General features: G+C 42.8%; 1 protein-coding gene across 2 annotated transcripts in view; it reads right to left on the reverse strand.

Moving 5' to 3' along the window:
* The window catches only part of EDIL3 (EGF like and discoidin domains 3), a 490,113-nt gene that overhangs the window by 329,450 nt on the left and 134,255 nt on the right, over positions 1-26,408 (reverse strand). For both annotated transcript variants that reach the window (XM_008261919.5, XM_051854033.3), the window contains exon 2: positions 14,271-14,399. In XM_008261919.5, the coding sequence (XP_008260141.3) occupies positions 14,271-14,399 (129 nt within the window). The remainder of the gene's footprint in view (positions 1-14,270; positions 14,400-26,408) is intronic.

Below are 26,408 nucleotides of genomic sequence, written 5' to 3' on the forward strand. Positions count from 1 at the left end.
TTTCTCTCTAGCAGAGAATCGAGTATTCACAGCTCTCCCGTGTAGATGAGGGAGCTCCACAGTCATGAGCATCACACGCTGGTTCTCACAGAAACACTGGCCTTAGTGTCCAGGATCAAGTGCCTTCTCCAGCTGAATGGAAATATTTTGTGGCTTTTTAGGGGACTCTGCACACCAACTGACATTACTAGTTCTGAAAAGGTCTCTTGGACACTGTCCTTAAACCTTCATACTTGTAGTTTCCAATAATTAATGTCTGGTTAGAAATGCTAGGTCAGGAAATCAGCACTAATTTCTGCTGATGGGCCATCGCCAGTTCTTTCCAGATAAACTGCGTATTATACCAAATCCTACGGAAAATAATCAAAATAATTAATGGACTGAAAACTAGATTTATCTTAGAGGCAGAATGAAAATGTAATAGAAAAATAAGTGCAATTAAAGGAATTTAATCCTCAGAAGAAAAGCCTGAGGTAGGGTTTTTAAATTACCTTGAATATTGTTAAGAGTTCTGTGTTGTTTTCTTTCTATAATGATTGTGTTTCAGTAATGTTCTACCAAGAGAGATTGCAGAATCATGTTCCTGGGGTAATTCTGGTGGTAATATTGAAAACTGTATTACAAGGTCAGTAGATGCAGATGGCCAGAAGCTGTATATGGTATAAGTGAAAAGTATCATCCTGGTCTTACTCCTAGTCTTTCCCATGACCACCTTATATAAAATCTGAGCAACCGATAGCAATATTCTCCCAGAATGTTCCCACATTGCCTACCCTTGTGCTTCTCACAGCCAGTGTTTTGTTTAACATGTCCACTGTAAGAACTTCCATGGCTGAACTACATTCCCGTCTGAGATCATCCCAAGCCACCTCCACCTTGAAATCTGATCCCTGGCACTTGGGAGTGGGACCTTTCCCCCACTTGATACCAAGCATTCTGTTCCCCTTAGGAAAATTACTTGCAGCACAGGGAAAATGTTATTAACTGTCTCTCCTTACAGTTATTTAAATAAAAGTATTCCGATAGGGGCTGGGGTGGCAGCATAGAGGGTTAAGAGGCACCTTGTGACATTGGCTTCCCATATCAGGGGCTGGTCTGAGTACCACCTGCTCCACTTGAACCCAGCTTCTTGCTAATGCACCTGAGAAATCAGAGGATGATGGTCCAACTACTTGGGCTATCAAGTCTCCATTTTTGGAGAGTTGAATTGAGTTCCTGACTCCTGGCTTTGGTCTCGTTCTGCCGGGGCTGTGGCAGCCATTTGGGGAGTGAAGAGCAGATGGAAGATTTCTATCTGTCTCTCCCTCTCTGTCATTCCACCTTGCAACCAAACAAATAAATCTTCTGACACAAGTATTCTGAGGCCAGGCCCTCTGTGTTGGTGTCAGAGAAAGAGCGATGATCCTCCATGGGTCAGGAAAAGCCTTCCAGGGACGCTTAGTCTATATTTGAGAAGTGGAAGATCCCAGAGCCCTTTTTCCTTGCTATTCCATCTTTATGCAGAGCCACACCAAGCTTATTGTTGATCTATCACAAGCAGGAACCTAATATGAATGTGTTGTCATAAATTCCAACTTGGATATTTATGATACCTTTACAGGATTCCCATTTTGCAATCTTACAAAGAAAAAAATCAATTCATAAGTTATTTGCTGGGAGCACAGGGGCAGCTATATTCCTGAAGGGCCCATTCCTAATTATGCAAGCATTACCTACATTACTCATAATTTTCAAATAATAACATGTAGGGTTCTCTTTTTCCCATACCAAATGAGGTGATTTGTCAAATGATATGTTGAAGGAAGGAATTTAAAAAAAAAAAAAAGAAAGAAACTAAAAGCTGACAGCTAAATTGCCCCCAGTTTGCATATTCAAGCACAAGCAGGGAAAGTTCTGACATAAAAATAATAGGGTAGGATGCATTGGACATTTCAATAGTATTACCAGTGACTGAAATGATGGACGGATGGCTTGATTCCTGCGGGTAGCTTTTGAATCGTATATAGGATTTAATTATTTATATTACTACTCCTAGATGGTATTCATTTTAAGCAGGCACTCTTTGAAGAGCCCTACTGACTCATTTCATTTGCACAAAATTCCTGTGACACTGCTGCTGTTACCTCTATTTTACAGGTAAGAGTGCTACAGCACAGAGAGGTAAACAACTTTCTCAGAGTCACAGGGCTTGCACAATCATCCTTTGTGCTGGGGGTTAGTTCCAGGACCCTCCAAGGACACCAAAAATCCACAGATGCTCACAAGCTTTGTGTAGAATGGTGTAATGTTGCATAGCACCAATGCACAGACTCATATGAACTTACATTACATCTAGATAACTCATAATACCTGAAATGCTGGGAAAATGCATGGTAATAGCTGTTGTTTAGGGAATAATGACAATGCTAATGACAAGGAAAATAAGTCTGCACATGTTGACCACAGACTTCATATTTTCACCAAGTATTTTCCATCTGTGGTTGGCTGAACTACTGGATGCTGAACACACAGATAAGGACTGTTGGCCGTGTGTGTGTGTGTGTGTGTGTGTGTGTGTGTTGGGGGATGTAGGTTTTGTTGGATGGATAGATCAGATAGATAGATAGACAGAAAAACAGATAGGTGGATAGAAAACACTATTAAAGTGGGGAAAGTCAATGTCCTTGGCATTATGGTGATTTGCAATTTGCATTAGAAGGCGATTTACCCTAATCTTCCATGTTCACCCCTTGATGGCCTGATCACTGGCGTACTTGTGGTTGGAACCAGCCCCACCCTGGTAGTTTTAGGTCAGGAGATCACCGCGGGGAGTAATCCAGCTGGATTTCCTAGCTGAATAATTAACAAACTCTGACCTTTGAGGCCAGAGGCTGCTCTGGGATGCACCACGGTTAATCTACTGCCGGGGAGCCAAAGCCACTGACTGATAAGCAGCCGAGCTGGCACACACTGCTTCTGTCTTCTTCTTGGAAATGTTTACTTCTCGTGTAGATGGCGCCCGGTACAGCTCTGCACCAGTGCTTCCCCAGAACCCCATGAAGCATCTGTGGTCTGGTTCTGCAATGAAAACCTCACACACGGACACCATGCGCTTTAGCAATCTTCTCTGTCGCTCCCCCTCTTCGCGGAGGAACAACACAGGACCCTGCGCTGTTCTTTTGTCTGCTTGGCCCTTCCCAGGTTTGCTGCTGGTCCTTCCCGGGTTGGCTACTGTCCCCTCCACCTCTGTGGAGGGGCGGCTCCCCCTGCCACTTTCCCCACTTCCGCCGGGGAGCGGCACATCGCCGGCCGGCTCTCTCTCGGGGGCTGCTCAGGTGTTCCTTCAGATAGATGTTCCTGGTGCATGTTGTCTCTCTCCTCCTTTATAGTCCTCTTCCACCAATCCCAACTTGGCTACCCACACACCGAGCACGCTGCTCTCCTCCAATCAGGAGCAGGATCAGCTCCTGCAGGTTACTGGTCGAACTGGAGGCAGCTGCGTAAAAGTTGTTTTTACTCCTCTCCCAGCGCCATATTGTGGGAGAGCAGATGCATAGAATAAGTCTTAATTCCAGTAACTTAGTCTAGTCCGAGTTGCTCCCCACACTTCTCTGTAAGGGAACTGCTGACTCATATTTGAAATTTGCTATATTTTCCAATAAATAGCACCTAACCCAACAAATATTCTTATCTTGATTCTGCCTTTTGCTGGAGAACTGAGATTGTATCCTCCGTACTTTACTTTCATTAAAAAAAGGAAACATCAGCAATAAATATTGATTGTGTATTTTAAATCACAGCCTTGTAAATTTTATACTTTCAAAGGGTGAAACTATGTCCTGAAAGGACTTTTGCCCCAGTTCTCTCTCATTATACGACTCACTTAACATTCGGTGTCGCCCCTGTACTTTAAGTAATGTGGGCTACAGACCTATGCGACTCACGTAAACATCCAGTGTCGCCCCTGTACTTTAAGTAATGTGGGCTACAGACCTTCCCTGCACATGAATGCTTTGATAAATGTTGGCTTACAAATCGTCTAAAAGTACAAAATTCCTTGAGCTGTCACCTCGTTTTTCCTATTGCTTCAGACAAAGTGGCAAAGAACCTCCACAAACAATGGCATCTATTTTAAGCTCCTGACAAAGGCTTTGTGTTTTCCATTCCATTTCAGTTACCCTTACGCTTTCCTGGAGTTAATTCCTCTTAACAAGTAGCATGATTCTGGGCCTGTATTTTGCGGCAAGGCAGGTTAAGCCACCGCCGCCTTGCCGGCATCCCATACAGGCTGGTTTGGGTCCCGGCTGCTCCATTTCTGATCCAGTTCCCTGGGAAGGCAGCAGAACATAGCCTAAGTGCTTGGGCCTCGACACTCATGTGGGAGACCCGAATGAAGCGCCAGGATTCAGTTTCAGTCTGGTCCAGCCCTGGTGTTGTGGCCATTTGGGGAGTGAACCAGTGGGTAAAAGATCTCTTCTTTCTCTCTCTCTCCCTCCCTCTCTCTCTCTAGCTCCCATACCCCATAACTCTGCCTTTCAAATAAATACATAAATCTTTCTTAAAAAATCACCATGATTCTGGCCCAGAGTATGTACTAATAAGATTTGTATTAGATGTTAGACGAGGAGTTCCTCGTATTAAAAAAAATAATAATTCCAACACCTCAAACAACTTCTTTGCTGTGAACTCTTTTAACGTGTCATCTTTTTCTTCATTCCATCTTCTGTGGTGCTAAGAAGGGATGAGAGCAGACTCTCTATGGCTCATCCAGCGGCCTTATCGTCCAGCAGAGTGACAGTAATCACCTAGCCAGGTCCTTCTGTCCACTTTTCTGAAGCCAGCTGCAGCTTGCAGGAGCTCCCATGATCATCCGTACCTAGGCTAGAGGTACATGTGCAGAGCTAGAGGTACAGATAAATGATGGAAAAAGTATATATAACCTAATATTATGATGTCTTTGTTTACATATTTTACTTTGTATTTCCTGAACATTCTTATTTATTGCTTTGGTAATAAAGAAGTTCTGTAAAAAAAAGTTCTGTAAAATATAAATTCATAAATACACTTGGTGATCTCCCATACAAGAGCACTCTACACACTGCTCATTTTTTTTTTCTTGTTAATAGCATTCAGTGACTCAACCTAAAGAAAAAAATTTCTTTTTCTCCTGTGTATTGCGATCATAGGAGGAAAATTTTGCTCATTCTCTCAGATGTCAGCAGCCATGTTGATAAAATCTTTACATCTTGTTATGGTTGCTGGAAAACTATTTTTTAAGGATGTGCTATACTGGGCACACCATCGCTTGGTGTGCAATTAACTCAATCAAAAGAAAATAAACAGCAAATATAATCAGCTGTGATAAAGAAATAGATTCTTCATGAAATCAAAGGAAGAAGACAGAACTAAGAAAGAGGGTGGGAGATTTGAGACACTGTGGAGCATGTTTCAACTAGTTTACAAGTGTTTGGCATGTCCCTGTGGACTTCTTTTCTAGAAAAAGTCTCAGGTTGATAAAGGGAATTTTTGAAGAGGTTATGGCTAAATGTGCCAGCCTAGAAACAGTTCTTCATTTTCATGCATGTACAGAATATAAATTCCACAATGCCACAACTAACCTCATGTAACTCCTTTTGGTATCTTATATTCTGTTTGACCAAAAGGACAACTTGACATTCTCTTCCATTATCTGCTTTTCTAACTTCTCAATATATTCCCCTAAAATCAAAAAACAGTCAAGTGTTTCCTATTCTGAGAGTTTTTGCCTTTTCTTCCATTATAAGAAATAATGAGAATAGAGGACATGATAAAAATCCATGTTAGTAGAATTTCTGAAGTCATAGCCAGTACCAGAAAAATAAACACCTGAAAACATTCTTACATGTTTACCAAATGTTTGCAATGTCAGTAAAATTCTTCAAAAAATCAGATTAAAAAGAGAAGCAACTACAGAACATGCTGTGGTGGACTAAACTAGCCCCAAGTTCCTCCACGGCCTGCATCCTCGCCTTGCTTGGTGAGAAGGCGGATCCTCCTGCCAGGAGACCTGGCTCCCGTGACGCCCACTGAGGACCTGACGCTCTGCCACTGCTACCCAGCAGAGACCAGCACAGCCATCTTCCTTCCACTGCCCAGCACCAGTCACCCAAGCGGCTGACTGCAGGGCCAGGTGTCAGCACAGGGAAGATCTTCAAGGAGACTGAATAAGGGGCACCCACTCACCTGTTTCACAGAATTGTGAGACAACTGGTGGTGGCTTTAATCCACTGAGCTTGGTGACTACTTGTTAAGCAGAAAAATCTTAAGGATACACACCCACTGACTTGCCATATGCAAAAGGCACTTTTTTTTTTTTTTTCAGAATAAAAAGGCGGTGCTTTATACGCTATGCATCCGGCTGGTGTTTTGGTTTGTAATTCCCACTTGGGGTGCCCGCATCCCATATCAGAGTGCGGGATTCGAGTTCTGGCTACTCTGCCGCTGATCCAGCTTCCTGCTAATAAACATCCGTGAGGCAGCAGATGATGGCTCAAGTACTTGGGTGTCTGCCACCACATGCAGTTCTCAGCTTCTGGTTTCAGCCTGGCCCAACCCTGGTTGCTGTGGGCATTTGGGGAACAAACCACTGTATGGAAGATTTCCTAATGTCTCTCTGTCTCTCCCTCAATCTCTCTGCCTTTCAAATAAAAAACATGAAAATAAGTGAAAGCTTATTCAGTGGAATACGTTGGTTTGTTTTACATTGCTGCATTACATTGCACTTTCTTACAAATAAAAGCTTTAGCACACACTAGCTCTTATCCTTTGGGAAACCACAGTTTTCCATACTCCATAATTTCTAAGATTTTTTGATGGTCTATTATTATTTGTCATGCAGTTAATAGACAATTCTTAGAGCTTGGAACTGGAAAACAACAAATTCTCATCATTGTACTGAATACAAAACTAGAAATATATTTACATCAATAAGCTTATGAGTTCATAAGCCATATTATAGACATATTTATACATACAAGATAAAATTGCTTTTCTGTAAATGCACAAAAATTTCCTTTAAATTAGTATCTGTTAACTGTACAGTTATGTTTATGTGTGTATGTGTATATATATATATATATCATGCTTCTAATCATTAGAAAAGTAAGTAAACAAATCTAACTATGAAAATAATTCTCTTTGGCCCTAGTTGACTGGGAAATTTCTCAGCAAACATCTATGGCTAGAAACTTGCAGGATACTATTTTAGTTCATGCAAAAAAAAGGTCTCATTATGATAATGTCTAGAAAGATGGATTCAATCATGAGTTATCTTTCCTTAGACCAAGAACTAATCTTAAGGGGAAGAAATCTGACAAATATTCATAATTTCATCTGCTATGTGAATAATTTAACTGAAATTTACCAAATCCCTCATTTAGCAACCGAAGTTCAAAAATCCAAAAACAGCTTCATACCACCCAAGAGATCTACTTAAGGCTTGTTAGCATTCTGATATTTCATGATCACTAACAAGCAGACTTTCAGAGTCAGATGGTCATACTACTTGATATTCTGACATTGATCGCTTTCTGAAAGACTCAGATATGGCTGTGCATAGGGGTGAAATGTAGTCAACTTGCAACGATTCTTCACATTTATTGCCTGGTCTTCCCATTCCTGGGGCAACAAAGTCAATTTTCCATAATGAAATGGGATCATGTGGACAGATTAGCACTGCCAAGACTGTAGGGTCACACATTTAACAGAATCAGAATGCACGTTAGAACGGGGATGACAATTGCAAAGTGAAACAGATTTGGATGGGGTAAGATGTCCAGAGAGGACAGGAGAGCACAGAACAGGATAGAGTGCCTCCATGTATGTTTGTTTTTTATAAGAGAAGCCTCATAGGAAACCAAAGCAACTACAGACAGGATGCAGAAATAGGATGGGGAATAAAATGAGATACTGGCTTTATTATCTTGTGTTGAACTACTCCTGAGATACTTCTAATTTTTTCCCCAAAGTGACAATGTATATTATTACCAAATATCAATGTTTATGTCCTCTGTTTCCAGACTGAGATTAAATATATATTAAACATTTTAGAAATGGCTTGATGAAGTCATCTAACATGGTTTCTTTTTAGTAAAATAGAAGCTCTGGTTTTTTTTTTTTTTTTTTTTTTTTTTTTACAGGGAGAGTGGACAGTGAGAGAGAGAGACAGAGAGAAAGGTCTTCCTTTGCCGTTGGTTCACCCTCCAATGGCCGCCATGGCTGGCGCACTGTGGCCGGCGCACCACGCTGATCCGAAGGCAGGAGCCAGGTGCTTCTCCTGGTCTCCCATGGGGTGCAGGGCCCAAGCACCTGGGCCATCTTCCACTGCACTCCCTGGCCACAGCAGAGAGCTGGCCTGGAAGAGGGGCAACCGGGACAGAATCCGGCGCCCTGACTGGGACTAGAACCTGGTGTGCCGGCGCCGCTAGGTGGAGGATTAGCCTAGTGAGCCGCAGCGCCGGCTCAAGCTCTGTTTTTATGTATTAGTTCTGAGTCATAATGATGTTATTGTTTCCATTTTAAAGGAAAAAAAAAAGAAACAAACACCTCTCTTGTCCCAAAATCCTGTTCCAGGTATTGTCCTCTCTTCCCATCCCCTTACCTCAGCTCTTATCTCAGAATTTATCTCTATTCTACACTCTCTTCCAAAGTTAACCTCTGTCTTTCAAACACTACCTTCTCAGTCCAAAGACAAGATTTTATTTTTTTGGGGGAGGACAGGCACTGAGACAGAAAGAGGCAGAGAGACAGATAAGAAACCTCCCATCTACTGGCTTGCCCTTCAAATGAATACAGCAGCTGGGGATGGACTAGAGCAGAAGCAGAGAGTCAAGAACTCAAGCTAGATCTCCTCTAGGGGAGGAAGAAATCCAATTACTTACGCCATCATCATTGCCTCTCAGCAATGACTCTCAGCGGGAAGCTGGAGTCAGGAGCCCAAGGCCAGGGCTTGAAACGAGCAAATCCAACCGGGCACATGCCTGCTCCAGTCATTTAAGAATGAATGACAACCAAGATTTTTATTTTAAAAAAAAGAGGGGAGAGAGGGAGTGGATAAGGGGAGGGTTGCGGGTTGGAGGGACATTATTTAGGGGAAGCCATCGTAATCCATATTCTGTACTTTGGAAATTTATATTCATTAAATAAAAGTTAAAAAAAAAGAGGGGCTGGTGCTGTGGTACAGCGGCTTAAGCTGCTGCCTGTGACACCAACATCCCATATGAGCATAGTTGGAGTTTCAGATGCTCTACTTTTGATCCGGCTCCCTGCCCATGTGCCTGGGAAAGCAGTGGAGGATGGCTCTAGTGCTTGGCCCTGACACCTATGTGGGAGATACATAGGTGTCTGGTTTTGGCCTGGTCTAACCCTAGTCTCTACAGCCATTTGGAGTGTGAATCGGTGGATGGAATCTCTCTCTCGCGCGCTCTCTCTCTCTCTCTCTCTCTCTCTCCTACTTTTAAGCCTTTAAATAAATCTTTTAAAAAAAAACCACTGATCACTTATTTTATTCTATTTGATTGCATTAATATTACTTTTTTTTAAAAGAACAAATTTTTTAAAGGAAGAATTAGAGAGAGTGAGAGAGAAAGAGAGAGAGAGAATCTTCTATCTGCTGGTTCACTCCACAAATGGCTGAAATGGCAGGGGCTATGCCAGGCCAAAGCCAGAAACTTCCTCCAGGTCTCCCACATGAGTGGCTGGGGCCCAAGAACTTAGGCCATCTTCCACTGCTTTCCCAGGTGCATTAGCAGGGAGTTGGATATGAAGTGGAGCAGCTGAGATTCAAACCAGTGCCCATATGGGATGCCGGTGCTGCAGGTTGTGACTTAACCCACAATATATTCTTCATCATCTTCTTCTTCTTTTAATGGCCATGTGCTTAAAAGAGTATCTGGTACATGGTAGATACTCAAACATAAACTGATAAATTGATGTGTGCTTGTTTTAGCCATTCAAAAATTCCCCCACTAATTCTTCCAAGTGCCACAGTCTTTATCTCCACAACCCCAGCTCTGGTCCACCTCCCAAAGCCTTGGCCTTACTTAACTTGTTTTTGTTCCTGGCATTATAATTTTTCTTATCTCTGTGTGTCTCTATATGGTATTTTCTCTGTCTGGAGTATGTTTAGCTTTCCATCTCCAAGAGAAGGATTTTCTTGTAGAATTAAGTCTACCTGATATTTTTCAGGTGGCCATGCATTTCCTGATACCACTCTTAATGATAGCACACCTGCTTTATAGTCTCCTGGTTCCATTTATTTCTCCTGTCGCAACACTCACCTTTATATTCAATTATTTATCTACTTTCTCAACCAGACAATGATTCATGTGAATTCATTTACCATGGTATCGCCACCATGCAGGCAACTTTTACTCAGTAAGTACTCGATAAATATCGGTTTAAGAACGAATGAAAACATTTACTTCTAAGGGAAGGTGCTCCCTTCGCTGCACTCATTTACGATGTATTTGCATTGTGCAAGTTTATATTTGCAAATAGTCTATCGGATTATTGTGACAGCATGCACCAGAGACTTACACCACAGATCTTAGACAACACTGATTCCCAAAGTTTATATCCAGGACTATTTACCAACTGTAGAAATTTTCCATATGAAATGGCTGTGTCAACACTTGGTTCCAAAGCACAGGGTGCCATCCAGGAACGCGGGTGAATAATTGAGAGGCAATTGTGGGCTTAACCACAGACCTGGTGGTCTGTTCACTAGGGCCCTGGGGAGAAGGCAGCAGCCGGTGCGTATCTGTGCCAACACTGGTTAGCCAGGCTAAGGTCTTCACACTCAATTATGGAAAACAGGGCCTTGTTGTTTGCTTTGCTCAGAGAGTTTTCCTGCTGCCTTCTGCATACATGAGAAGTGATTCTTAGTAATTCTAAGAGGCTGAGCGCACTGAGAGTGTAGCTGCATGTCTGCAGAGCACATGGGGAGAGGGAGGCAGAGAGACGGGGTGGGGGTGGCGGAATGAGGAGAGCGGTAAAGAATGGATGTTACAGGGCACAAAGCATCAACAAGGAAGTCCAAAGAAGGGCAATGTGGTGCCGTAGATGAGGTTTACAAACCCCAGCTAGTGGGTTCCGCTCCCCACATGATGCAGGGAGGTAAGTGACACAGGGACTGGTTTAAGGGTGGCAAAGTCTGACACAGGGTGCTTACAGAGGGAAGATGGCAAGTGCAAAACTGGATGAAGATTGCTTTTAAAATACAACAAGGACTTAGAACCAGGCTACTACAAACGGCTAGAACCTTGAGGTGAAATTGTGAAGAGCTTTTCCCTCTATGAACCTGAAATTCTACTTTGCAGATAACCTGAAGTGAAGAGAATGTTTAATTTTAGATGAACAGAGTTGACATAATTTTAAAAATTCAGAACCAAATATAGCTTATTCTAAGCAAATGTGCACAAGATTACTTTATTATTTTTGCCTTTAAAAAGGACAGAAGAAACTTTAGGCACATTTCTATCTTGTGGGAATTAACAGGTTAAGTAAAAGAACAGCGATGACAATAGCTCAGATATATATATTTTTTTTAAGACATTACTTAAAATAAAAAAAAAAAAATATGGGGCCAGCGGCCAGCACTGTGGTGCAGAGGGTTAAAGCCCTGGACTGAAGTGCTGGCGTCCCATATGGGTGCTGGTTCTAGTTCCGGCTGTCTCCTCTTCTGATCCAGCTCTCTGCTATGGCCTGAGAAAGCAGTAGAAGATGGCCCAAGTCCTTCAGCCTCTCCACCTACGTGGGAAACCCGGAGGAAGCTCCTGGCTCCTGGCTTCAGATCAGCACAGCTCCAGCCATTGTGGTCATCTGGGGAGTGAACCAGCGGATGAAAGACCTCTCTCTCTGTCTCTACCTCTCTCTGTAACTCTGTCTTTCAAATAAATAAAATAAATCTTTAAAAAAAATATACGAACAATATTTAGTGTGTAAAAATTTTGGTACACTCTATTTTTTTGCATTGGTATTACCTAACAACAGGAAATGATCTCCTGTTTCATATATTTGATTCCAATAATCACTTTTAAAAATATAAAGAACCTAGGTAGGCTAGATGTTAAAGCCATTGATACTGAGTAGTGTTAGTCAATAAATATTCAGTATTTTCTTAGCATTTGCAAGAACATATGAAGTGGGGAAAGAGATATCAGGAATGCAGATAATGTGTCTGCCCTTAAAAAAACAAAAAGGATCTAATCTAAAGCTTGTGTTTTATTTCCCCTTATTATCTGACCATATGCAAATTACTGCACAATATAGCAAGGGTGCCACTTAAAAAACTAAGGATATTTTCAGCTTTTAGGGAACTTTTTCACTATTATTTGAACATTAAAACCTCAATGCATGAAGTAGGAGTTGGTAAAACTCACACACTACTCTAAATGACATAAACACATAATTCTTCCAAGAACTCCTAAGGGAATTTCATGGAAGTGTGAAATGGTATGAGACATATCAGCAAAGCTTACAATCCTGAACAGAAAGGATGTGTTAAATATACTTACAGTGGGCATGGGTAAAATTCGATTCTTTAAGCACCTGACCACCCACAGACCCATTGGACAAGTGGAATACGACAACACACATAACATTTAAAGAGCTGCTGCCCATAATGCTGTAATGATGAAGGTCGAATCAATGCTTAAAAATATGGCCCAGAACAATTTAAGGATTTACTTTAAAATTCTGTAAAGATATTAGATTCTTAATTTTGAGATACACGTGTCTCTTTGATTCCATATCTAGATTTTTCTAAGATCTGGATCTTTCTAAGAGGTGACAAAAACATTATATATTACAGATTTAAGGTACTGTCAGTTTGGGGTTGGTGGGATTAAAATATAACAGTAAAATTTTATTCTATTCATATATTCTTGCTAGGAATATTTATGACTATAATTCTCCTCCAAGTTAAGTCTTTCCTGAGGATATGATTCTCATATTAAAGTCTGAAACTCAACCACATGTATTGGAGACTGGGTCAAAACGGTTACAACAGTTTTATTTCTATGGCACTGTGTCAGCCGCCCTAAAATATCGGTAAGTTAATAAAAGCCTTAAAAGCAAATGATCTTTGAAATGAATTAAGTGAACAAAGTACCTTTTGGCAATAATGTAATTAACTTTTGCAGATACAATATATCCATACTAATGTAATAAAAATAAGAAAAATATATTAAAAACAGGGCATACTAAGATCCAATATCTTGGGGCCAAGAATGGTAAGTTAATGATTTTGCCTAATTATTCTTTCATTCACTAAATCAATAGTTATTAGGGGTCTTCCTATGCATAAGGCTCTAGGGTAGATACACTGGATACAATGAGCAGAACCTCAAACTTTTCCCCTGAATTAGACACTACTGTTTATCTTCCTCAAAACTACTTTCTATAAGCCATTGTAGTATCCAGGTTTTCCAAAGATTATACTGGCTGATAGACCTTTAATCCAAATCATGTGGTTTTACTATATGGAATAGAGATAGTCCATCTATTACACTTCTTGGTACTAAAATAAAACATATTAATTTTTCTTCAAACTTAATTATGGTATTACATTTAAACACGGAGGAAAATTTCTGTATAAGTCCACACAGTGTTGAATTATTGCAAAGGACAGACATTTGCTTAATGGGGAGCTATTTGGAAATTACGAAGGCATCTTAATCCATAACTTTACATGCCAACGAGGTGCTTCACAGACATGTAACATAATCAATGACTATAATCAACTTTTGATAATCAAAAAATTTGAAAATATTTGAAGAGTATTGCAGTTGGAATATTGGCTTTCCTATATACTCAAAAATACAGGTTATATTTATATTCTTAGAAAAGTAATGATCAAAACTGCAAAATACTGACAGATAGCAGTAGTACCTATGAAAAAAGTCCTATTTCCGTGACAGTGACAATTTAACTTGAATAAATTAACTTAGGAGTTAATTATTTAGTTGAGAATAGAATTGCAAATTTATATTAATAATATATGAAGAATCTTATTTCCAACTGTTATTTGTAGTGTCTTTATAGTATTGCATTCAGCTATCGTCCTTAGCATCTTTAAGTACAGTACTTATCACCAAGAGCCAACAGAAGCTGGAAAACTGTCACAGAGGAGTGAACTGAGTAGCAACATTGCACACAACATCCGCACAGAACCACCAGGCACTCCCGCCAGACCTGCCAGCCGCTCAGAAAACAACGAGGCTGCGTGGGGGAACACTCAGGCTTGCACTTACCAACCTCCACAACGCTGGAGCAGTTCGGGTCTGTGAAGCCCTCGGGACACTCGCAGGAATAGGAGTCACCAGCCAAGTCCGATAAACAGATGCCGCCATTTTCACAGGGACTGGGGTCACAGACGTCACCTGCAGGGTGGAGAAACAGGGCCACTATTTTATTATTATTTTATTATTATTATTATTATTATTACTCCTGGTGTTGAAACACACTGGGTCACACATCGCACTGATATTCCATCAACAAAGCAATCATACTATTTAGACTCACATAGAAGGCTTGCAGGGCCTGTGTGCAACCAGGTGCTTGTAAGAGAAAGGGTAGGTCCATGGCAAAAAATGAATTGCATGATTCAAACATTGCATCTGCAACTATGCATTCACCTTGGGCTTCCTTCATGACATGTAAACGAAACACTGTCTACTATGTCTGAAAAGGATGAGCTTACATGTCTGTGGGAGACTAGTATCAGCATTTGCCCTAAGAGGCTCCCGCTCCCTTTGACCTGGGACACTGCAATTCCTCTCATGGCCAGGTTCAGGTTTAAGTTCACAGCCACAGACTGCGAGCTTGTGCATGTGGCTTGCATGTTAGCAGACTGGAAGCCAGCAGAGGTTTCCAAAGTGGTTAACCCTGTCCTCTCTCAGAACCCTGGCCCCATCAGGAGAACACGCTCAGGCCGGCTTGCTTGAGAAAACGGAGAAAAGCTGCAACAGAGAAAGAAGCTGTGCCCTAACAGAGACCTCAGCTGTGCCCTTGGCTTGGCTTTGGTTCTGGTGATGAACGTGGAGTCTGGGACAGCAGTGCGGCTACAGCTGCAGGAAACTAGGAAAAGGCTACCAGCGTTAGGCACAGAGAAGCAACTGGTACAGCCATGCCCTGAAGTGACCCGTGAGATAGACAATGGAGATTCCCACGCACGCTGCTGAAGTGTCAGGTGGCTCTTAGTATCTGCAGGTGATGAGGCTCCACAAGAAAGAGACACTCAAAGGAAAAAAAAAAAACAAGTCTGAGAGTAAAGAGAAGGGGTGTAGAAGCAGCAGAGCTTGCACGCAAAAACAAAACTCTCTCAACTCCAAACTCCCAGACAAGCAAAGCAGCAGCACTGGAGCTTTGCCAGAGAGGCACGGGCCCAACACAACTGTCCAGTCGAGGCTGCAGCTGCCAGCGACTTTGTGAAAACATTTCAAGCAGTCCAGGTGGGGTCTGAAGACCCTCTTTGCTTCTATAAAGTCTAGCGATTGACCCTGAGCAACTGGCTCCACGTCGCACTGGAGAGAAAATTAATTCTGGAGGGAAAGGCAGCCTTCACACAGAATCACTGGTGTGGCCTCGTGCACAGACTCTGAGTCAGATGGGGAGAAGCCCGTACAGCTTTCAAGGGAGCTTTGCCAGCACAAGTGTCATTCCCTGGAGGAAAAGATAACAAGGTTTTGCAAAACGTAGAGAAGTGGGGGCCAGCGTTGTGGTGCAGCCAACGACGCTGCCACCTGCGATGCTGGCATCCCATATGAGCGCTGATTTATATTCCAGTCGCTCCACTTCAGTCCAGCCCCCTAATGCAGGTGGGAAAGCAGCAGTGGATGGTCCAAGTACTTGGACCCCCTACCCATGTGGGAGACCCAGATGGAGCTACTGGCTCCTGCTTCGGCCTAGCTCCGCCCTGGCCACTGTGGCTGGATGGAAGATTCTCTCTCTCTCTCTGCTTCCATGTCTCTGTCTCTATCTGTAACAGTCTTTCAAATAAATAAAATACATCTTTAAATACAGTGAAGAAACATCTGGGCCCCAATTTCCTTCTACTTTGTATTTCTAGGGCATTTTGAAAAGAGCCTTAGGAAACTTTTTAGGAGATTTCACACAAACCATTTTATCTCTTCTCCAGGTGAACCACAGTAAAACGTCAGGAAAAATGAAAACGCAGTTTACAATTTTTATAAGTTAATAAAGCAAGTCATTAGTCACACTAGGATGATGGTTACAATCAGAATCTTAGCCATGGAGTGGACTGTAAAGTTATGAAATCAATGATACTCTGGGAATCCCAAGGAATTTATTCTGCCTCAAACATACAGTGTTTGGATGGTAGCTGCTGTGAGGATGTAGACATTTCAGATCAGGGACTATTACAAAGTGACACTGTAATTTATAACATGGGGAGCCAACAGAAGTTTTTAACGTGCAGTTTAAAGTTTTGACGTGATCAGATAGATGTTATTTAAGAGATGCTTATGACGGCATTGTGTAAAGCAAATTTTTAATGGGCAGACTGGAGACGGGTCAAGATAATTCCACAGACTCCCTGTCTATGTTATGTATTTAGCTGGCCAGCCATCTGGGCATCCTTCCATTTATTGGTCTGTTTGTTTTTCCTCCTATTCCTTCGGTAACTACTGCATGACAGGCACTGAGGTAAGAGCTCAATATTCCAAACTAAAGAATGTCTTCCTTTTTTTTTTATGGTTTATTTACGTATTTGGAAGGCAGGGTTAGACAGAGTGGGAGAGGGAGACACAGAGAGATCTTCCCCTCACTGGTTCACTCCCCCAAATAGCTGCACCCACTGGAGCTGGTCTTCTCTGAAGCCAGGAGCCAGGAGAATCCACTTCCTAACGTAGGAGTGCAGTTCTGATATTCAGAGCCATGTGGCACCAGCATTTCTGGTCCCTCTGACTTTCCTATCAGTATGCAGTTCTTGCTGCCTTAAGAAAATTCACGGCACCTATGCTGCCCTTCCTAGATGATAATACGAAATCTCGTTAGCTCTCTATCAGGTTACAGAGTGACCATACAATGCTCCTACAATCAAAACTAGGCAGGGTACCTGTGTGCTGGAGACGCCAGCTGCTGTTTAGCTGACCTGTTTTTCATCCCACTTGTCCTTAAACTTTTGTGTTTTGCTTATGTCTGCTGATTTCAAATACACTAAGAATGTGATTTTTGGGCTGTTTTAGTTATATATGTAATTTATTATGTACAACATGGTGTTTTGAGGTATAAACACATTGCATAATGGCTAAATCTGGCTAACTAGCATATGCGTTGCCTTGTGTAAATGGCAATTTTGAGATAAGAACACCTTACAGCCACTCAGCATTCTTCAAGAATTCAATGTACAAGAGTATTTCAAAGGCTTGTGGGAAATGTGGATTTAAAAGATGCTTATTTTGGTGTGGAAACATTGGAAATCAATGCAGTTTTTTTCACAATGGGCAGTTTTTACAAACTTTTTTTTTAACTTTTATTTAATGAATATAAATTTCCAAAGTACGGCTTATGGATTACAATGGCTTCCCCCCCATATCGTCTCTCCCACCCGCATCCCTCCCCTTTCCCACTCCCTCTCCCCTTCCATTCACATCAAGATTCATTTTCGATTCTCTTTATATACAGAAGATCAGTTTAGCATACATTAAGTAAAGATTTCAACAGTTTGCTCCCACACAAACATAAAGTGAAAAATAATAGATGATTTTTTAAATGATGATGAAACAAACTTTTTGAAGTGATTTTCCATTGTGAACCATAGTCACCACTTTGCATCTGCACTCACGATTGATATTTATACTGTATCTTTCTGAAAGGAAGGAAAAAAAAAGATAATAAATTTGGCCAAAACCTAAAAGGGAGGATGAAGATGACCTTGTGACCAAACTGATGAGGTTGATGTAGAGCTTGCCTGGATGACTGGGTCACCATCTTTACAAGGAAATAGAATGGGTTTCGTGGTAAATAATTACTGTGTTTGAGAATGTGGTGGCCATCGAAATGAAAAAGGTTTGATGGTCCTACTGCATACAAAGATGCAGCACTGGAGAGTTTGTCTTCAGTGTGAATTAAGTATGAATGCAGAGGGGACAGGGTTGACAGGAAAAAAAGAGAGGTTCTTCAGCAACTGCAGCAAATGGTTGAGGGAAACCAGGAAGACCCCGCACGAGGGGAAGAGAAGGGAATTACTGCCGAGCTTCTTCTGTTTCAGATGATGTTCGGTCATTCAGCTGGGGTCTGGTAAAGTCAGGATCTGCCTGAGATTAATACCGACCCCACACAGAACCATGATACGTGGACGATGTCCGCAAGAAGCAAAGTCTGGCCTTGGACAAAGCGGAGTATAGATTGACAGGTGCCAACCAAGTTTGACCAGGGTTATTATAGGTTCTGTTTTAATATCTGTTTCACTCACCTGGATGTTAATAGCATCCCTGGCAGTTGGGTTTCACAGGAAGTAGATGTGAAAATGAAATGAAAATGTAACAAGCTTATTGAGAAGTACTGATGGTAAAGAAATAAAATAGGACGGGAAAAAACCTTCATCTTGTGAAACAGGTGTGAAACAGGTCTGTGAGTAGAGGCAGAAATGAACACAAGAGAGCCTCTGTCCATAATGTACACTTGAGAAAGGCTCAGGCAACCTAGCAGGGAGCAAAGATTACTCATTGCAGGAATCTCGTTGGAGGCAGGGGGAGACCATGCACCAGTACCCTCACGGATTCCAACTACTGGCTGCAGGCAGTCCGGGCTGAGGGAGACCCTAAGCCCAAGTAGGATTGTGTACGTTCTGCAGAAGAGGATCAGCTAACTGCGCGGCTTGAAATAGGAAAGTGTGTTCTCTCTCGAAGGGAGGCTGGGGCAAGGCGACTGCCATGGTCACCTCGGTTCCCTTTCACTCTCAAGACTGTCCTGGTTTGGTTAAGTCAGGTGGTTATTTTGCTCAAAACCAGCAGATCTTACTCTGTTGTTTCTGTACATGGCAGTTATCTCCATGGGAGATACAGAAGTGGGCTGATACCTTACATGGAAATAGACTCTCTGCCAATAAAAAAAAAAAAAAAAAAAAACACGGCAGCACCTTGTGATTGTTTCTAATCTCAATTAGTCTGAGGGAGTGCCAGCTAAGGGAAGAAATCCTGGTTAGAATATACTAACTCCTGCACATGAAGTCAGTGACGGTTGTCTGTTTCTTTCCCAGGGAATAGGTCTGTACAAGGGAGAAGGCACCATAAAAGAATATGGGACAACCTAAGACTACATTGTTCTTTCCCCCACTGTCAGCAGGCTCCCAAAATACACCTCTGCACATTGTAATCCGTGTGCGGCATTACACTTGATGCTTCCTGATTGGCTGGCCGCACCTGCCTTCAGATTAGGACAGATGTGTTTCATTTGATTCTAACTATGTTTTATGGCTCCATCTGCAGTTTATGGCAGGCTCAGGCAAATTAAGCTGATGCCGCTTTGCCTTTTGGCAACAGGATGAAGCAATTATTTTTCTCAGGGGCTAGAAATCATTGCAGGCTAAATTTAACTTACTGTTTCCCTGCTCTTTCTCCCCACGCTCCAGGGTTCTGATGGCACCGGGCGGGTCTGCATGGACTCGCTGTTGGCTTCATGCTTCCCCCTGACCTCGCTACCTGTTGCCCATCACCTACTCAAGGTGACTCAGGAACTGTCTTGTTTCAATCATTAACCACTGCAATCTGTGATCTTTTACAAAGTGTCTAACATTAATAAAATATCATGTAGTGCAACGGGAGACAATGCAAAGCAAAGAAACAAATATCCCCAGACCTAAAACCTTCACCGTAAAATGCTGTGGTTGATCTTTATCTGTACAAAGGACTCAGTGTACACAACTATGTGACTTCTAATTCCGTATAAAGTAAAAAGAAAAAGTCTACGTGGACACCGCTATGGGAATCAGGTAGTCAACACAGCTAATTTGTTTCATTAATATATAAGCTCACAGATGGTTTGTGCTGTTCCCTTCATACGTTAGCATCCATCCTCAGTTCATGTATTGAAGAATCACTCATTCCTAGGTCGGGCACCACATTAGACACTGATATACAACTGAGAGAGATGAAACACACAAGGCTCCCACAGTCTCAGAATTTGTGTTACAGTGAAGGAGATAAAGAATGAGAAAGGAGAAAGTTATGGATAAATCAGTGAGGGAAGGAGCCAGCTGTTGAGAAAAACAGTGTATAGGACAGAAGGATGAGCCTCTGCTAGAGATGGCAGAAGTAAGAATGGCGTTCTAGGCAGAGGGAACAAGTGTTCAGCTCCGGTGACAAACAAGAGAGTGACAAGGAACAGAACAAAGGCCAGTCAGGAGCTGCCCTTTGTGGCACAGTGGGCTAAGCCACTGCCTGTGACACCTGTATCCCATATGGGCACTGGCTCAAGTCCCGGCTGCTCCACTTTGATCCACTTTGATCCAGCTGCCTGCTACTGCATCTGGAAAAGCCATGGAAGATAGCCCGAATTACCTGGGATCCTGCACCCACATGGGAGACTTGGAAGAGGTCCCTGGCTCTTGGCTTCAGCCTGACCCAGCCTTGGCCATTAGAGCCACCTGGGGAGTGAACCAGCAGACTGATGTGTTCTCTCTCTGTCCCCACCCATTTCTAACTCTGACTTTTAAACAGATAAATAAATCTTTAAAAATAGTAAAACAAAACGTATCAAGTTGAATGTATGCCTATCCATTTCTTCTCCTTTAGAAAGTACTGGCTGGCACCCAGTAAAATATTTCTGTAACATCATTCCTGCAACTCTGTCCATTTCCACAAAGTTTTATACAGATTTAAAATTAAAAACCGCAAGGTGGGTAACATATCGCTCAAGCACATTACTTTATTCACATAAGATATTACTTCATGTCCTCAATATATCTGCAAACTAAATTGGAAGGGAACTAAAACTCATGTTTACACATGGAAAATAAGCCACGGACACCATTTACATTCACGTCCCACAGCCTGAGTCTGGGCACTGCAGCCACATCTTCAATGTGTTGCTCTCCCATTTAACTCGGTAGCTATACTATCAGTTCATTAAAAAACTGAAGGAAAATAAGAGCTTTGCTTCCAACTGTATGTCAAGATTGTGAACGAACCTGTAAACAGAAAACTTGGTAAAATGAGCCAACTTGAGTACACCAGTGAGGAGTAACTCTGGTTAAGATGAGCTGAAGTTCACGAGAATTTGCATACTCAGATTGGTAAAACTTACTGAATTCGTTAGCACCTTTACAACTTAATGCCTATGAAACTGTGAGAAACAAAATAAATGTCATTTTTTAAAATCAACAATAGGCCTCTCAGTTTACCCTGGGGGCTCCTGAGAGACGATTTGTGTTGAATATTGAAAGCTCATCTGTTGTGCAGTCTAATGAGCTACATGCATAGATTTTTATTTTAAAGCCTTCTCTGGCAAAATGAAGCTTGTGACTGTGGCCAATTTAAATCCCAACAATTAGGTGAAAGGTGTGATCTCCTTTTTCATCTTTCTCTGTGCTTTAAAAATAGTTTCTAGTTAATATGGCAGGCCACCTAATTCCATAATTAGGAAGAGCAGAGGAGGGAGTAATTTTAAAATGTCGACAGAAACAAGTCCATGTGCACTGGTAGGTCCTGTCCTTCCACAGTCACTGACATCCTTGTTATAAAAGACCATTGAGGCCGGCACTGTGGTTCACTAGGCTAATCCTCCGGCTTGCGGCGCCGGCACACCAGGTTCTAGTCCTGGTCGGGGCACCGGATACTGTCCCGGTTGCCCCTCTTCCAGGCCAGCTCTCTGCTGTAGCCCAGGAGTGCAGTGGAGGATGGCCCAAGTAATTGGGCCCTGCACACCATGGGAGACCAGGAGAAGCACCTGGCTCCTGCCTTCGGATCAGCGCGGTGCGCTGGCCGTGGTGACCATTGGAGGGTGAACCAACGGCAAAAGGAAGACCTTTCTCTCTGTATCTCTCTCTCACTGTCCACTCTGCCTGTCAAAAAAACTAACAAACAAACAAAAAAACAAAACAAAACAAAACATTGAACGATGCTCCTCCAAGTCCACAAAATCCAAACATCACCATATTTAGTCATGAGAGACTCGAGTGGAATAAACGAAGAAAGGAAGCTCTTAGACCTGCACCCACTCAGCACCGTACCAACGCTAGTGTACATCCGAGCATCTCTCACTTGCTGTCTGGTGGTCTGTTCTTCTATTGTTGGAGTTATGCTTCTTTTCAGATAACTTCTCAAATGCTAATGGCCTGAAAAGAACGAGAAGGAACACAGCAACATCTGAGCACTGACGATTTGAATTTTACATTGAGTAGGACGAGGCCCCAAATCAAGGCCAACTGGAGAAAACTGACAAAACATTTTAAGATCTAACATTATGAAGGAAAAATCTTTTGGCATATTTCGCTTTTTAAAGCACTCTTGAGAGTCCCTTAACATAACAGAACTTAAGAGATCCTGAATTGAAAGGGACATTAGAGATGATGTAACCCAGTGACTCTCAAAATTTACCATATATTAAAATCATGGGGCCGTCTTCCAGGTACCTGATGCCCCATCCAATTACATCAGAATCACTGGGATGGGACCCAGCCCTGCACATTTTTTAAACCTTATCCAAAGATTTCACGTAATTCAAGAACAAAGAAAAAGGATAGGAGCAAATTATGAAAGGAAGAAGGACGGATGAAAGTTATTTTGGCATTTTCCCTCACTTGAGAGCAAGGGATGCGAGGCAAGGTAGCTATCTGTCTAGCTTAGTGAGCACACTACAAATGATGAAAAAAATCCTCTGCACAAAGTTACAATTGACAAAGCACAAATATGGGTGCCCAGTTGTCGCTCCCCCTCTTCACGGAGGAACGACACAGGACCCTGCGCTGTTCTTTTGTCTGCTCGGCCCTCCCCGGGTTTGCTGCTGGTTCTTCCCGGGTTGGCTACCGTCCCTTCCACCTCCGTAGAAGGGCGGTTCCCCCTGCCACTTTCCCCACTTCCGCGGGGGAGCGGCACACCGCCGGCCGGCTCTCTTGGGGGCTGCTCAGATGTTCCTCAGGTGTTCCTGGTGCATGTTGTCTCTCTCCTCCTTTATAGTCCTCTTCCACCAATCCCAACTCTGCTACCCACATGCCGAGTATGCTGCTCTCCTCCAATCAGGAGTGGGATCAGCTCCTGCAGGTTACTGGTTGAACTGGAGGCAGCTGTGTAAAAGTTGTTTTTACTCCTCTCCCAGCACCATATTGTGGGAGAGCAGATGCATAGAATAAGTCTTAATTCCAGTAACTTAGTCTAGTCCGAGTTGCTCCCCACACCAGTATGTTAGGGAGAGTGGAGAGCTACTATTTGACAGGAACATGTATGAGACCCAATCAAACCATAGGCTGAGATTTAACTAATAACCAGACGATGCAATCATCTGGTAGAATCCCCAAGGTTTCTCTGACTGTATTATTTGCACCTACAAAGAATATCCATCTAGTATTCTTTTAATATTTATTGAAGTCCCCAAACAAGTATGTGCCACTAAAGGCCATAATTGGTGCCATTATTACAGGATCCATGATAGAAAAACAGCTGATCTCAAAGCGTGTAACAAAGGACACAGAGAGTAGACAGGTGTTCACAGTGCAGGGCAGGGCCATGGGCCCACACAAGCAGCCTTCCCTCCAACCCAAGAACTGCGGGTCAGGAAGCCTTCCAAGAGCAATCCACCTCCCATGGAGACCGGAGCGAGCAACAGTGGCACATTGCTGACAGCTGAGGTTAGTGAAATGCTAAGGAGTGGGGCTTTGCTCCAGGAAATGTGACATTTCTTGATGACCTGGTTGAAGGCAGATTCATGGGAGCAGCAGGTGCCAATGCCAGCTTGCAGCCTGTTGAAGCATAAAGGTGGTGAGGTAACTGGAACTAACATCTCTGAGTTCTGTAAGAGTTAGACAGGAACACTGCAGCAGGGTATGTGGGATACACCACACTACGGTGATTAAGACCCAACCTGAGGTCCCAACCGGCCCCTGGCTACGGTGGTTATTTTTCTGTTATAAATTTCTGTCTGCTTGTGTGAAAACTGGTGATTGGTAAAGCAAAGGGTAGAACGCATACTACAATTTGAGCAAAGTTTCTGGTGAAAGTATTCAAAACGTGTTATGCAATTAAGAATAAAAAAATTGGGTGGGAGGCACAGGATGGAAATATACTGAAAACTGTAAACAGGATAGTGTTGTGGTGCTGCTAGAAGCAGCTACCAGAAAAAAAAATGGGGCTAATGACGTCTCAAGAGAGAATAATCAGAAGGGTAGGGGATATGCACAAATGTGATGGTTGGGCCTCCGAGGGTGCATAGAAGGATGCAGCTGCCTCTTGAGCAGAGAGATGATGACACAGAAAGTCTGGACCCGCATGCTTGCAGAGTGGTAGATGCCGAGCCAGAAGCTGAGTAGTTCCCATCTGGTGTTTACGTGTAGTAAGTTGCTGCACATGTGATGGGATCTTGAGTTTGAGAAAAGCAGACAGCGACATGCACCTGCGGTACACAGAAAACAGTCACCTGGATAAAGAGGCAAAGAAGACCAAGGAAATGCGCTAACAGCCCCGTTGAATTGGGAGAGAAGAGGTGACAGCGGCAACATGCACTAGTGAGGGTTCCACGTTTTGGGCTGTGCAGGTGTATAGTACACAGTGGCTCTTCCCAGGTTTCACCCCACTAGGTGACAAGGAGATGCTGTGGTGATGGTAGAGCCAAGAAGTGACATCTGACCACATCCGACATTTGAAAAATGCATTAAGTGTCCTATTTAAATGCTACCCTTTGGGGTTGCACATTTTATAATTATGCAAAAATTACAGACCTAGTGACTACTTCTGTCAGGAAACACGGAAGTTCTTCATTTGACAAAGGAAGATAAGCTAAAAGATGAAATCAGGCTGCTGTGTATTAACAATACCACACATCATGATGGTAACACTGAGGGCATCCAACCCTGCCACGCATGCAAACTCACGCTGACTTTACAGAAGCCATCAGGAGCTGCCAAGGAGAAGAAATTCAATGGCAGGCCCACCTGCGGATGCTTTATCATGCCTTGTTCTTCAGATCTTAGATGACGATTATTGCCTATCCCCTAGGTAAATTTAAAATAATCTCCAGGGGTCCGCTGCTGTGGCATAGAAGATAAAGCCAATGGGAGCCAGTTTGAGTTCCGGCTGCTCCAATTCTGATGCAGCTCTCTGCTATGGCCTGGGAAAGCAGTAGAAGATGGTCCAAGTCCTTGGGCCCCTGCTCCCACATGGGAGACCCAGAAGAAGCTCCTGGCTCCTGGCTTCAGAACGGCGCAGCTCCAACTGTTGCTCCCATCTGTGGAGTGAACCAGCAGTTGGAAGACCTCTCTCTCTCTGTTTCTCTGCCTCTCTCTAATCCTGCCCTTCAAATAAATACATAAATCTTTAAAAAAAATCTCAAAGAAAAACACACTGAATACAAGTCAACTAACTTGATCACTTATGAGCTATAATACCTTAAGGAAAGAGCAGAGCATTCTGTTAGTCACAAGATAACTCGTCTTATCAATTTTGGAAACAGAAAGCTTATGCAATATTAAAATTAAATTTAAAAAGTTACTATAACACATTTCATTTTATTTAAAACCCTACCTTAAAAAGTTGTAAAGTAAGATCGCAATAAAATGCCTTGGTTTCAAATTACAGTGTTTCAAAGCTGAAGGTGTATCTTTTTTTTTTTTTTTTTTTTTTTTTTTTGACAGGCAGAGTGGACAGTGAGAGAGAGAGATAGAGAGAAAGGTCTTCCTTTGCCGTTGGTTCATCCTCCAATGGCCGCTGTGGCCTGCGCGCTGCGGCCAGCGCACCGCTGATCCGATGGCAGGAGCCAGGAGCCAGGTGCTTTTCCTGGTCTCCCATGGGGTGCAGGGCCCAAGCACCTGGGCCATCCTCCACTGCACTGCCTGGCCACAGCAGAGAGCTGGCCTGGAAGAGGGGCAACCGGGACAGAATCCGGCGCCCCAACCGGGACTAGAACCTGGTGTGCTGGCGCCACTAGGCGGAGGATTAGCCTAGTGAGCCGCGGCGCCGGCCTGAAGGTGTATCTTTTACCACTGTAAACGCATGAACTATTTATCACTGGGATTACTAAAACAGCCAATTGCTTCATCGCCACACAACACGAACTGTGCCACTGAGACTGACTGTACACATTACGCACTGGGAGGCTGAAGAAAACAAACACATCACAAACACTGATCCTCCTCCACCTAAAGAGAACCAAGAGATACCTAGTTTATTTATAGAATGAAAGTCGTACTTAAAATGTTAGATTTAGATCCTTTCTAATGT

The sequence above is a fragment of the Oryctolagus cuniculus genome, chromosome 14 (assembly GCF_051225735.1).
Source record: "Oryctolagus cuniculus isolate XC-2025 breed Fujian yellow rabbit chromosome 14, ASM5122573v1, whole genome shotgun sequence".
In the NCBI taxonomy this organism is placed as follows: Eukaryota; Metazoa; Chordata; class Mammalia; order Lagomorpha; family Leporidae; genus Oryctolagus; species Oryctolagus cuniculus.